This window comes from Xenopus laevis, chromosome 6L (genome assembly GCF_017654675.1).
Source record: "Xenopus laevis strain J_2021 chromosome 6L, Xenopus_laevis_v10.1, whole genome shotgun sequence".
NCBI classification, from domain to species: Eukaryota; Metazoa; Chordata; class Amphibia; order Anura; family Pipidae; genus Xenopus; species Xenopus laevis.
Window position 1 is genome coordinate 23,681,576 of NC_054381.1, and position 12,270 is coordinate 23,693,845.

The window sequence follows — 12,270 nt, forward strand, 5'->3', positions numbered from 1 at the left end:
TCTTGAATTATATTGAATATATAAAGGGAACATCCAGAACTGAATGTGCAGCAGGTTGTGGTTTTTATTGACTAAGATAATGATTAATGTGAGTGCTGGAACTGGCATTAAGGGTCATTTACCTTTTTTCCCTCTTACTTTTATATTTGTGTATTGGCAATTTTAAGTGCTGGATTTATATTGTTCATTACTTAAAGGGCTTCTTTAAAATACCCTGGATTCTTACTGATTCAACCTTGTGCTAAAGTGCTCTGGAAAAGAAACTGCTCTGGGAATTGCCTACCTTCCCAGAACAGAGCAATAAAGTAGATGTAAAGCAGAGGGAAGGTATGCGTGTATTCACTACATGGACTGGTGCACTTCAGAGCCCTTTCTCACTTCTTTTAGTAACACAAAGAAAAGCCCACAATGTAGAACAAGTACTTACACAGGTAAGGATTACAGCTGACCTCAAAAGATCATGCTTGCAGTGTAATGGTCCAAAGTGCATCTTGTTCTGGAAAATGAGGTGGAATACTTTGGCAGGGAGCTTAGAAAATGTTCAAGGAGTTCTAAGTTGGGAAGAAAATTACAAAACACACAATAAACTCTTCTCTGGCACAGACAAGAACAAGTCTATGAGATGAAGTTCACAAAAAGGTGAATAAACTGTAGGTGAGGCCATTTCAACCCACACTGTTACATGGAAGAACAGCAGCGGGGAAACAAAGGAATCACAGGGTCCAAAGAGTCAAGAAAACTGCAGAAGAAAAGCTGTAGAACATGAAATTCTCTCTTATTCTGCATTCATATAAAAAGGCATCTCTAAGGACAAATACAATTTTTAAAAAGGCCTCTGTTATTATTTAATTGTTGGCCAAATGATTAGATCAGCCCAATTTGGCCCTGCACATGGGGTAACGATCCACTAGTTTGGCAAGCTCTTAAAGGAGAAGGAAAGCTCCAAAACAGTTTATTGGCAACAGATTAGCCACAATAGTGCAAGGTTAAATGCTATATTTATTCTTATTCTGCAGAATGCTTTACCATACCTGAGTAAACAGCTGTAGACACTGTCTCTGTTTGTTTACGATAGCAGCTGCCATATAAACTTGGTGTGACATCATTTCCTGCCTGAGTCTCTCCCTGTTTACTTACAGCTCTGAGCTCAGATTACAGCAGAGATGGGAGGAGGGAGGGGGAGAGGAGCAAACTGAGCATGCTCAAGCCCAAGCCCTGGAGGTTTATGCTGAAAACAGGAAGTCTGATACAGAAGCCCATGTGTACACAATAGAGGGAAAGAAATGTTGTGTTTCTTTTAACAGAGGACTCAGAGCAGCATTACTTTGAGGGTTTACTGGTGTGTTTATATAGACCTTTCTGATAAAGCTTACTTACTTTTTGCCTTTCCTTCTCCTTTAATGTATAGGGCCAACTTAAAAGGGATACTATAAGGGGTGTAACTACAAAGGAAGCAGACTACAAAGGAAGCATATACAATTTCAATACATATTGGTAAAACAGATCAACCTCTAGACATTTTGGGGGCCTGAGAAATAATTTGTTGTGGGGCCCAGTAATACTATGATTTAAACTGTTTTTTTTTTTGCTTTGTAGGAAATAACTTAAAGAGGTTGTTTACCTTTAAGGTAACACCTAGTATGTATAGAATGTCCTCTTTTTAGAATCTTTCCAATTATAGGTGTTTTGAATTGTTGTCTCCTTTTCTTACATCTCTCTATCTTTCAAATTGGGCTCACTGACACCTGCAGCAAAAAAAAAACCTATTGCTCTGTGATGCTACAATTGTATTGTTATTATTACCTTTTATTACTCTTCTCTCTATTCTGGCCTTTCATATTCGTCTTCCAGTCTTTCATTTAAACCACAGCCTTCTTGGTAGGGTAAACTGGACCCTACCAACCAGATAGCTGCTGAAGTTCCATACTAGAGAGCTGTTAATAAAAAGGCTTAATTATTCAAGGACCACAAAAAATATGAAAAACATTTGCAAGTTGTCTAAGAATATGAATGTGTACTGTAGATCATACCAAAAGTGAATTTAAACGCGAACCACCCCTCTCAGAATAAATGTAAGAGAACAGTTATAGTCCATTTTATTCTAAGAAACACGAGTAATTAAAAAAGTGCATGAAGGTATTTGTAAAGAAGATGGCCAGATCTTCCCTTTAAAACTGTATCAATATAAAAATAAAATCTTGCCTATACTCCAGTAGCTTGTATAGTAATAAGTGCAATATTCAGCCCGCATACATATGTAAAAATGGCAATGTTTTGGACCTCTCTGTGCTCTGTCAAACTTAATAATATTGGCCTCTGTGCAGGAGAGGGATCCAACATTATCACCAACATTATCACCAGTGTAAAACTATCCCAAACTTTGAAAGATCTACTCATTTATGGAGGTCATGAAACAAGTGTATCATTCCCCAATATGCTCACCTTAAGGTGGGCAATATCAGACTGATGATTGGATCAGGATGACGGAGATATAGGATGTTGAGCTGAGGACTGCATCAACGAACCAATGTGGTCATCTCCCCAGTGAGATTTGTAAACCAATCTAATCAATATGTGGCCGATTTTCAACAAATTATTGGTCAGGTGGGCTAGTCCGAGTGCCCATACACAGGTAAACTTGTTCTCATAATAATAGACAGAGAACTTTCTTTACCAAATGTCGAATGCAAACATGTCTACCTACATGTGCTTCTGCAGCTCTTTTGAAGTTCAGTGATGGATTTCTATTATGAAGGAATATGAATAATTACTGTCAGGGAGAAACCGCATGAACCCCTCCTTTAAATGCAAGGTCGGATTGGGTTTGCTGGGGAGTGGAAAAAAACCTGGTGGGATCGATGATGCAGACCTGCTCCTGGCCCAGGGTGCTGCAGCCTTATACCCACCCTGGCCCGATTGTCGCAGCAACAAGATAAAATAAGGTATGCATGGGGGTGCACAGTGGCACTCCTGCCATCAGGTGAGTTCAGAAACTCGGCTTAGGGGCAGTAGATCGCAAGTTACCAGGGGTGGCAAAAAGCCGCTCCTGGTAACTTTTAAGAGCCCAAATTACAATTTTTAAATAAGAATTCTGGCTATTCTAGTGCAGTTGTGCTCTCTGCACAAAGCCCCCCCCCTCAACTTGCGATAAAGGGAAGACCGCCTCAGGGTGGCAAGGGGTATAGAAACACCCCTGGAGGGGGTGGAGAGGGGTTGTGTTGCGGCAGGGAGCCCATGGGAGTGTGGGTCCCTGAAGCAGCAGTAACGGTGGGCCCTGGACTCCCCAGTTCGACGCTGTCTACCCGTATTTTGCCTGGCCAGACACCTCCATGCACCCCAACTTGTGAAACCCACCATCAGGCATCTTTGATAGAACAACCTTAGTTTTGCAAGTGACTTTCTATCACTGATGTTGCTTTAAGTTTGTGTTGTGTAGGGAATACAGTGGCGGAGAGAGTAGTGGAGGCTGCTAGTTTAAGTACATAAAATACAGGCTTATTTATTGCTGCCTAATGTTTTTTTTTTTATCCATTCTCTTTATGAACACACAGTTTATCCTCTGTGGGTAACATGCCCGACCAAGTCAATGTTCTATGCATAGTTGAGGTTGAGGAAAGTTGCTCGTTCTGGGTTTGAGGTTTTACAAGCGAGGGAAAACAGGAAATCTAAGCAATTTCTGTGCTGAACTTGTTTTCTTTTCTAAAATTTCCTTTTTTTGTTCCCGAAGCTCCAAATAGAGAAGCCTCAGTGTTCCGAATTTGTCATACAAATGTTTTTTAATGACCCGCAATGACGTACAATATTTTTTCAAAGATCTCATCTTCTTGCTACTTTTTGATGTGCAAACATATAATCCTTCCAAATACCCCCCCAAAACCATAGCAGGACCCAGGAATTTCTGTATTCCTGCTATTTCTCATCTTGAAAGAACTCATTCTATTACCTTTTTAAGGAATTTGTTTAATTATTAGAAGAAAATGATCTGGTTACTGAGCGAAATGGTTTTGGTGTGTGTCACAAGTGATTATCCAAACAGTTGTGAGGCAGCTTCATAAGAGGCTTTTGTGCAGATGAATGTCATCTGTTTATTGTCATATGTTTTCTTATTAGGAATTACTGTATATTAGGAATTCATATCCAGAGATTAACCCCAGTGAAATCTTCCAGCTGGGACTCAGCCCGTGAACAAGTGGAGTCTGCAGACTAACTGGGAGCAATAGACACCGACAGCACCCGAATGGCTTCACTGTGTTAAAATGACTGTGAAAATAAATTCAGTTAGTGGATTTACAGAATTGATTGTTACAAAGTCCATTAATCCTTAGCGGATTTAGTCATTTGATGTCCAGATACAAGGCATGGTTTGTGTTTCCCTAATCGCAGCCTAGATTAAAGTTAAATGGAATATTAATGTCCACATTCAGTTGAAGTCGTGTTTGTAGATGATTTGATTCCCCATGTCAAGAGTATCATTTGCATATGCAGAGCAAATATGTCATAAATCATGGAAAATCGTGACCTTGGCTTCAATACAGCCCAAATACCGTTAGATTTCTATAGGAAGTATTTACAAATTGTTTATACTTTTTTTTAAAACAAAGTTTCTATGTGTAATTCCCAAGACTTGGCTTATCTCTTTCATTCCTTGGCTCTTGTGACTCTGTTTGTTGAGAGGTTATATCATTCTGGCCTATTTATTATATAGTTCAGTATACCAGCGCTTAATGCAGGAAGATAGAAAATTAAAAAAGATATGGGACCTGTTATCCAGAATGAATGGCACCTGGGGTTTTCCAGATAACAGATCTTTCCATAATTTAGATCTTCATACCTTAAGTCTTCTAGAAAATCATGTAAACATTAAATAAATCCAATAGGCTGGTTTTGCTTCCAATATGGATTGGAACTTGAATCAAGTACAAGCTACTGTTTTATTATTACATAGAAAATGGAAATAATTTAAAAAATTGGATTATTTGGATAAAATGGAGTCTGAGTAAGATGGCCTTCCCGTAATTCAGAACTTTCTGGATAACAGGTTTCCAGATAAAGGATCCCATACCTGTATTATACATGTTAAGTTACTGACATTGTTGCATTGTTTATTATTTATAGGCTCCTGCCTATAGTGAGATGGAGTGAATGAATTTAAAGGATCCATATTAGTGTAGCAATATATTGTGGATTAATTGAAAGTATCCATGTTAGTGTAGCAGTTATGGATGAACTGATTGGATCCATATTAGTGAAGCAATAAAGAGTGGATGAACTGATTGGATCCATATTAGTTTAGCAACATAGAGTGGATGAACTAATTGGATCCATATTCATGTAGCAATATAGAGTGGATTATCTGATTGGATCCATATTAGTTTAGCAGTTATAGTGTGGATGAACTGATAGGATCTGTGTTAGTGTAGCAGTATAAGGTGGATGAACTGATTGGATCCATATACGTGTAGCATTATAGAGTGGATGAACTGATTGGAGTGTAGCCGTTATAGGGTAGATGAACTGATTGGATCCATATTAGTGTAGCAATAAAGAGTGGATGAACTGCTTGGATCCATATTAGTTTAGCAACTTAGAGTGGATTAACTGATTGGATCCATATTCATGTAGCAATATAGAGTGGATTATCTGATTGGATCCATATTAGTTTAGCAGTTATAGTGTGGATGAACTGATAGGATCTGTGTTAGTGTAGCAGTATAAGGTGGATGAACTGATTGGATCCATATACGTGTAGCATTATAGAGTGGATGAACTGATTGGAGTGTAGCCGTTATAGGGTAGATGAACTGATTGGATCCATATTAGTGTAGCAATAAAGAGTGGATGAACTGATTGGATCCATATTAGTTTAGCAATTTAGAGTGGATTAACTGATTGGATCCATATTCATGTAGCAATATAGAGTGGATTATCTGATTGGATCCATATTAGTTTAGCAGTTATAGTGTGGATGAACTGATTGGATCCATATAAGTGTAGCAGATATATTGTTTATTAGGATCTATGTCAGTGTAGCAAAATAGAGTGGATGAACTGATTGGATCCATATTAGTATATAAATATGGAGTAAATTAACTGATTGGATCCATATTAGTGTATAAATATGGAGTAAATTAACTGATTGGATCCTTATTAGTGTAGCCGATATATTGTGGACAAACTGTTAGGATCTATGTCAGTGCAGCAAAATAGAGTGGATGAACTGGTTGGATCAAAGTTAGTGTAGAAGTATAGAGTGGATGAAATGATGGTATGTACCACATATCAAGACTAATACTGTATGATGTGTCAAGTCAGTAGCACTTTTATAGAAGCTGGGGGGGGGGAACAGGAAATGCTAAATTACTATTCATCTGCCTCATTATATAAACATTTAAGCAGGACCCCTTTTCTGTCCTCCAAGAACCAAATCAGATTTGTAAGACATTCTTTGTTTTGTAGGGCAGGACTGAAAAGGACACTGAACCCTCAAAAGGGTCATTTTCTAAAAGTGCCTGTTCCGGAGATAAAACCAGCTCTCGTAAAACCACTGGGGCGGTTCCCACGTAGGCAGAGGGCTAAGTTTACTTCCGGAAAAAAAAACAGTTTTTCTGCTCTTGTCTATAAGAAATCTCCTTTAAGAAGTGCTGCTCTATGTGAAACCTTTCTTAGCCCTTGGAATAAAGTTCCCCCGTAATGCTTAAAACATGTTAGATAAGCACAGATGTGTCTTAAACACATGGACTTAACAGGGCACATTGGGCCTATCTGTACTCCTACTGTGGCACTTAGAATTAACGACAGTTACAGTATTGCAGGGCAATGAAACAGCATGACTTGCACATGGTTTCCCATGCTCTAGGAAATATTACTATTACTGTTTGATTCAGTGAATGTTACAGTATGTAGAAGAATGTTACAAATCAATACATTCATAAAGACTGTTTCATGCAGGTTTACTTAAGCTAAAATAACTGTCTTGTCTCCTGAAATGCTGATGTATACCCTTAAAATAATACAGGTGTGGGACCTGTTATCCAGAATGCTCGAGACCTGGGGTTTCCAGATAAAGGATCTGTAATTTGGATCTTCTACTAAAAAATCCTGTAAACATTAAATAAACCCAATAGGCTGGTTTTGCTTTCAATAAGGATTAATTATATCTTAGTTGGGATCGAGTACAAGCTACTGTTTTATTATTACAGAGAAAAATGTGAATATAATGGGAGACCACCTTTGCATAATTTGGAACCTTCTGGATAACAGATCCTGTAACATTTTTATAGCGCTATTCTCCCATGGGACTCAAGGCACTTAATACATTCATGATTAAAGAGATGCTTCTTATTGTAATTATAAAGCCTGGGTGAACAGATGTTTTATGAGTCGGAATTTAAAATATACAGTGACGATGCCTCTCAGAGTGTTATTGGCAAAGGGTTCCATGCTGTGGGTGGGGTAAATAGCAAAGGATTTATACTTTGGGTCCTTTGTGAAGGGGACGGGATGGGATATGAGGATGATCTTCCAGATAATTATATAAATAAGTAAATATACAATGAGGAATCCCTTTAAAGGAGAAGGAAAGTCTTCATCCACTTGGGAGTGCCAAATGTTAGGCACCCCAAGTGATTGTATTTTTGGATACTTCGACCATCGAATAGGCTACTTCGACCTTCGATTGAAAGTATAATCGTTCGACTATTCAACCATTCGATAATCAAAGTACTGTCTCTTTAAAAAAACTTCGACTTCAATACTTCGCGAAACCTGCCAAAGTGCTATGTTAGCCTATGGGGACCTTCCAGAGCATATTTCTAAGTTTTTTTGTATTCTAAGGAAAATCGTACGATCGTACGATAAAATAGTTTGAATCATACAATTCGAAATTAATTCCTTTAATTTAGCTTTCTTGTTGCTAGACATCGATAACCCCAGCAACCATATAGAATTTAGCATTTCAGGTTAGAAAGAGGCAGCATAGAAAGGCCAGGTATTTAAAATCCACAAACACCAACTGCAGATTTCATCAGTATATAAGTGTCAATGTAATACTAAATGTTGACTCCTATCTGAACATCTCCCTGTAAGGGCTAATGGAGGGAATGGAAATGATATGTGAATAAGGTGTAGTTTTCCTTTAGGCATTTCATATAACCTGGGGCGAATTAAGATACACAAATGTTGATGTGTTCCTTGTTGGACCTGTACTGTAATTATATATAAAGCCTGTAATTCCTGCCAAGTTGGAAGGGCTCAGACATTACATAAGAGAGGGATGTGCTCCAAGCTGGAACACAAGGGAGCGCGTAAGAGCTGCAGCATGGCGGTGGCTCGCTAGCAGGATTAGAATCCATCTTGTGCTGCTTCCAGAAGAAATTCATCTCTGACATGATCATGGCAAATTTAAAAAGCAATCAAATTCAAATTACAAAGTGCACTTGTTCATCCACATTTGGAATATATTTAATTGCCAAGATGTAGTCAGTCTGAAGGTAAACAGAAATCGCGGTGTCTCAGCTCTTCATTGGCAGTGCTAGACCAGGCTGGATTTTGGGTATGGCAGAGGGGTCATTTGCCTGATCCTCCAGCATCTCGGGGGGGGGTCTTCTTGGGCAAAAGTCTAGATGAAAGGACAGATTGTGTTAAATGTTATTGGGGATGCACCCTGCCCGGCCGAACCTGAATCCTAATTTGCATATGCAATTAGGGGCGGGGAGGGAAATTGCGTGACACAAAACGAGGAAGTAAAATATGTTTTCCCCTTCCCACCCCTAATTTGCAAATGCAAATTAGGATTCAGGGGTTCGGTATCTAGCCGAATCTTTTGCAAAGGATTCGGGGGTTCAGCCAAATCCAAAATAGTGAATTCGGTGCATCCCTAAATGTTATAGGTAGGGTGTGTGGTAGCTATGGAGAGCCACAGTTACCACCTCTCCTCATATATAAACTTTCACACCCCTTCCAATGCGGGCTCTGGCCTTCCATCATTTCCAGTGTGGTATAATAGGCACATGTCGGGGCCTCATACAATATTATTCATGGTACTTGTGTATTATAGACAGATGGCAATGTCTGATTAGACATTTAGGGGGTTATTTCTGAAAGGTCAAATTTTAGAGTTTTATATACTTCGAATGAACTCACAACTAGGGATGGGCACATTTTTTCACCTTGTTTCACCGCAGAAAATAACACCCATAGACTTGTATGGCGTTGTGCGTCCAAAAAAAATATGTGCATCCAAAAAATATCGCCGTGCGTCAAAATTGTTTTTAACGCCCATAGACTTTAATTGGGCGTTTGCAGCGCCAAATTTTTGTCGAAACAAATCGGGTCAAATTCACCCATCCCTACTCGCAACTCGAATGGTTTCTAATTTTAAAAAAAAAACTTGAATGGTTAAAACGCGAATCAGCGTTCGGAGTTAACAACCCAAAAATTCTAATTGATCGAGTACTGCCGGGGGAAACTCGAATCGATCAAGTTTTTGGCCAAAACTCTTCTAAAAAAAACTTGAACATCATGAAGACTATTAACATCTTCAAATGGTTCAAGGGAAGCTCTGCCATTGACTCCTATATGACCTTGACAGGTTTTTGATGGTGTATTTTCGGATTCGAGCTACTTCCAGGGTTGGGGTTTACTAAAACTTCGAAAAATGTGACTTTAGAACAAAAAAATAAACTGGAATAGTCGTAGAAAACACAACTCAAACGTTAATAAATATCCCCCTTAGACTTCTAAGTGAGCTGTTGGGTGAAGAAGAACAGATACTCCAAGGGGAGGGTGGCACTCTTTTGAGTTGAGTTGAGCTGATGCTGGGCAGTGTACATTGGGCACATGGGGACAAGCTGTCCCTTTATCCATGTGTTGTGTTTATATATTACATGATATGAAGTTTCATTCTTATATCCTTATTGTATTGCCCTATTACATCTTACTTGCAATTATACCTTGTTTTTACAGGTGTGACATCATAACTTTATATAGGCATGGGATCTCTTATCCAGAAACCCAGGGCCAGATTTCCTTGTTAGCTACCCCTAAGCCGTGCCTTTATTTTGTGCGGTCCTTGCGCCCCTGGGTCGTGCGGTCCTAGTGCCTGCACTACCCCCTCTTTCCAAGCGCACGTGAGCAAGCGCAGGAGCACTGGGGAGCTGCGCGTCCCCAGTGCTCCCCAGAAATCAGCTGGGCATGCCGCCCCTCAGATTTTGCCGCCCTAGGCCCGGGCCTATGTGGCCTTGCCACAAATCTGGGCCTGCAGAAACCCATTATCCAGAAAGCTTCAAATTAGGGATAAACCATCTCCCATACACTTAAGCAAATAATTTTTAAAAACGATTTCCTCTTTAATAATAAAACAGTAGCTTGTACTTGATCCCAACGAAGTTATAATTAATCATTATTGGAAGCAAAACCAGCCTATTGGGTTTATTTAATGTTTACATGATTTTGTAGTAGACTTGGTGATTCAAATTACAGGAAGATTCCTTATCCAGAAAACTCCAGGTCCTGGGCATTCTGGATTATAGATCCTATACCAATAACATTACTCCTCTATTAGATGCTTGGCCCAACTGGGGTACTTTTTATATGTTTTACTCAGCGTTGTATGTTTTGTGAAGCTCAGTTAAAATATCCCATGGTGCTTTTGTCTTCATAGGGCAATGTTTGTGCTGATATATATGTTTTTATGGGTTACATTGTGCATGGCTGTTTCATTGTATTAGAAAGGGACCTAAACTGATGAAACTTTATTATGTAAGGGCCCTTAGACATGGCGTTTTGAGCTGCGCTCCCCAGCGTTCCGGTTTCAAGCCTTCAGCCGCAGGGGAGCGCAGGAGTAAACGCACGCCATTACTGTCAAGGGGGCTGTACTCACACAGACGCATGTAAGCGCTGAACGCAGGTAAAATGCAACATGCTGCGTCTCAACCTGCGTTCGGCGCTTACATGCGTCAGTGTGAATACTGCCCCCTTGACAGTAATGGCGTGCGTTTACTCCCCTGCTGCTGAACGCATGAAACCGGAACGCAGGGAGCGCAGCTCAAAACACCCGTGTGTAAGAGCCCTTAAGCTTCATGATTCTACAGACAGACTATCCATACCTAAAGTCTTGTTTTTCTCTCGCTGTCTGGGATTTATCTCAGCTCAGGCCATGAATAACTCACAGCTCAGTGGGTGCCTTTAAACTGTACATAAGTAAAAGCAGTCAGGGTTATATTTATTGCGTTAGCCCGCAATGATTTCTGTGCTGTTAACGTTTGTTAAAATATTTATGAACATGATATTTCGGCAATAGGATTGCCTGGACAGAGCAACAGCATCCAGCCTTCCAGCGATTTGATCTCCAAAATGTGTTTTCATTTCAGCTGGGTTTAGAAGAAGTTTTCGTCTCAGCAGGAAAGACAGAAAAACAAATAAATTTATGTACGAATGTAAGAAGAGCGACCAGTACGATACAGCAGATGTTCCGACCTATGAAGAAGTGGCATTGTATCAGCGGCAGCCTAATGACAAATACAGACTGGTCGTCTTGGTCGGTGAGTACAGAACTTTGCGTAAGACCTGTTTTCTGACGAAGCTGGCTCGCTCCGAGCTCCTCCTGTGATGTCAAATGTGTGTTATTGCATCTGCTAATAATTTTCTAGCATGTTTCCGTGTCAGGTATTTAACGTTGGATCACGGCAGGTTTGGGTAGTAGTACAGCCAACAGAATGTCACATTGTAGCTTGAAAGTTGTTGACTAAACCACAAATAAGAGCCCTCAACTGATAAGCAGTAACTCTAGACGCGCCCTGTTTATTCTACTTAAAAATATGATTAGGTGTCGAAACCCAATCTTAACATAATAAAGTGGGAACGTTTTCCCAACACTTAAAGTTATCTTTAGCCAGTGCCGAGCAAAAGCTTGGATTTAGGGATATTTTTCTCAACAACACTCCGCAGTAATCTCTTCAAAAGCATGGAGATGGCCACAGAAACGACTGGTGAGATGGAAATAATTAGTGCTCTCCTTTTTAGACTTTTCCACTAGATTTATTTAAAATAAAAAAAAGAGACCTGAACTCGGGCTAGGAATGTGAGATTTACATACTTTGGTTAAATATCTAGATGTCCAGACTTGGCCGCCCATTAGAACTCTGCCCTTGCTGAATAGGTCACTTGGCTTATTAGTTATGAATAAATCACATTCACTTTTCACTGTAGGTCTGGTGGACTCACACTAACCAACCAGAAACAGAATTTAGTGGTCATTAACCCAACTGTAAG

At 39.7% G+C, this 12,270-nt stretch overlaps 1 protein-coding gene across 5 annotated transcripts in view; it reads left to right on the forward strand.

Moving 5' to 3' along the window:
* LOC108718775 (MAGUK p55 subfamily member 7) overlaps positions 1-12,270 on the forward strand; it is a 215,484-nt gene that overhangs the window by 172,150 nt on the left and 31,064 nt on the right. For all 5 annotated transcript variants that reach the window (XM_041565831.1, XM_041565832.1, XM_041565833.1 and 2 more), the window contains one exon: positions 11,370-11,540. In XM_041565831.1, the coding sequence (XP_041421765.1) occupies positions 11,370-11,540 (171 nt within the window). The remainder of the gene's footprint in view (positions 1-11,369; positions 11,541-12,270) is intronic.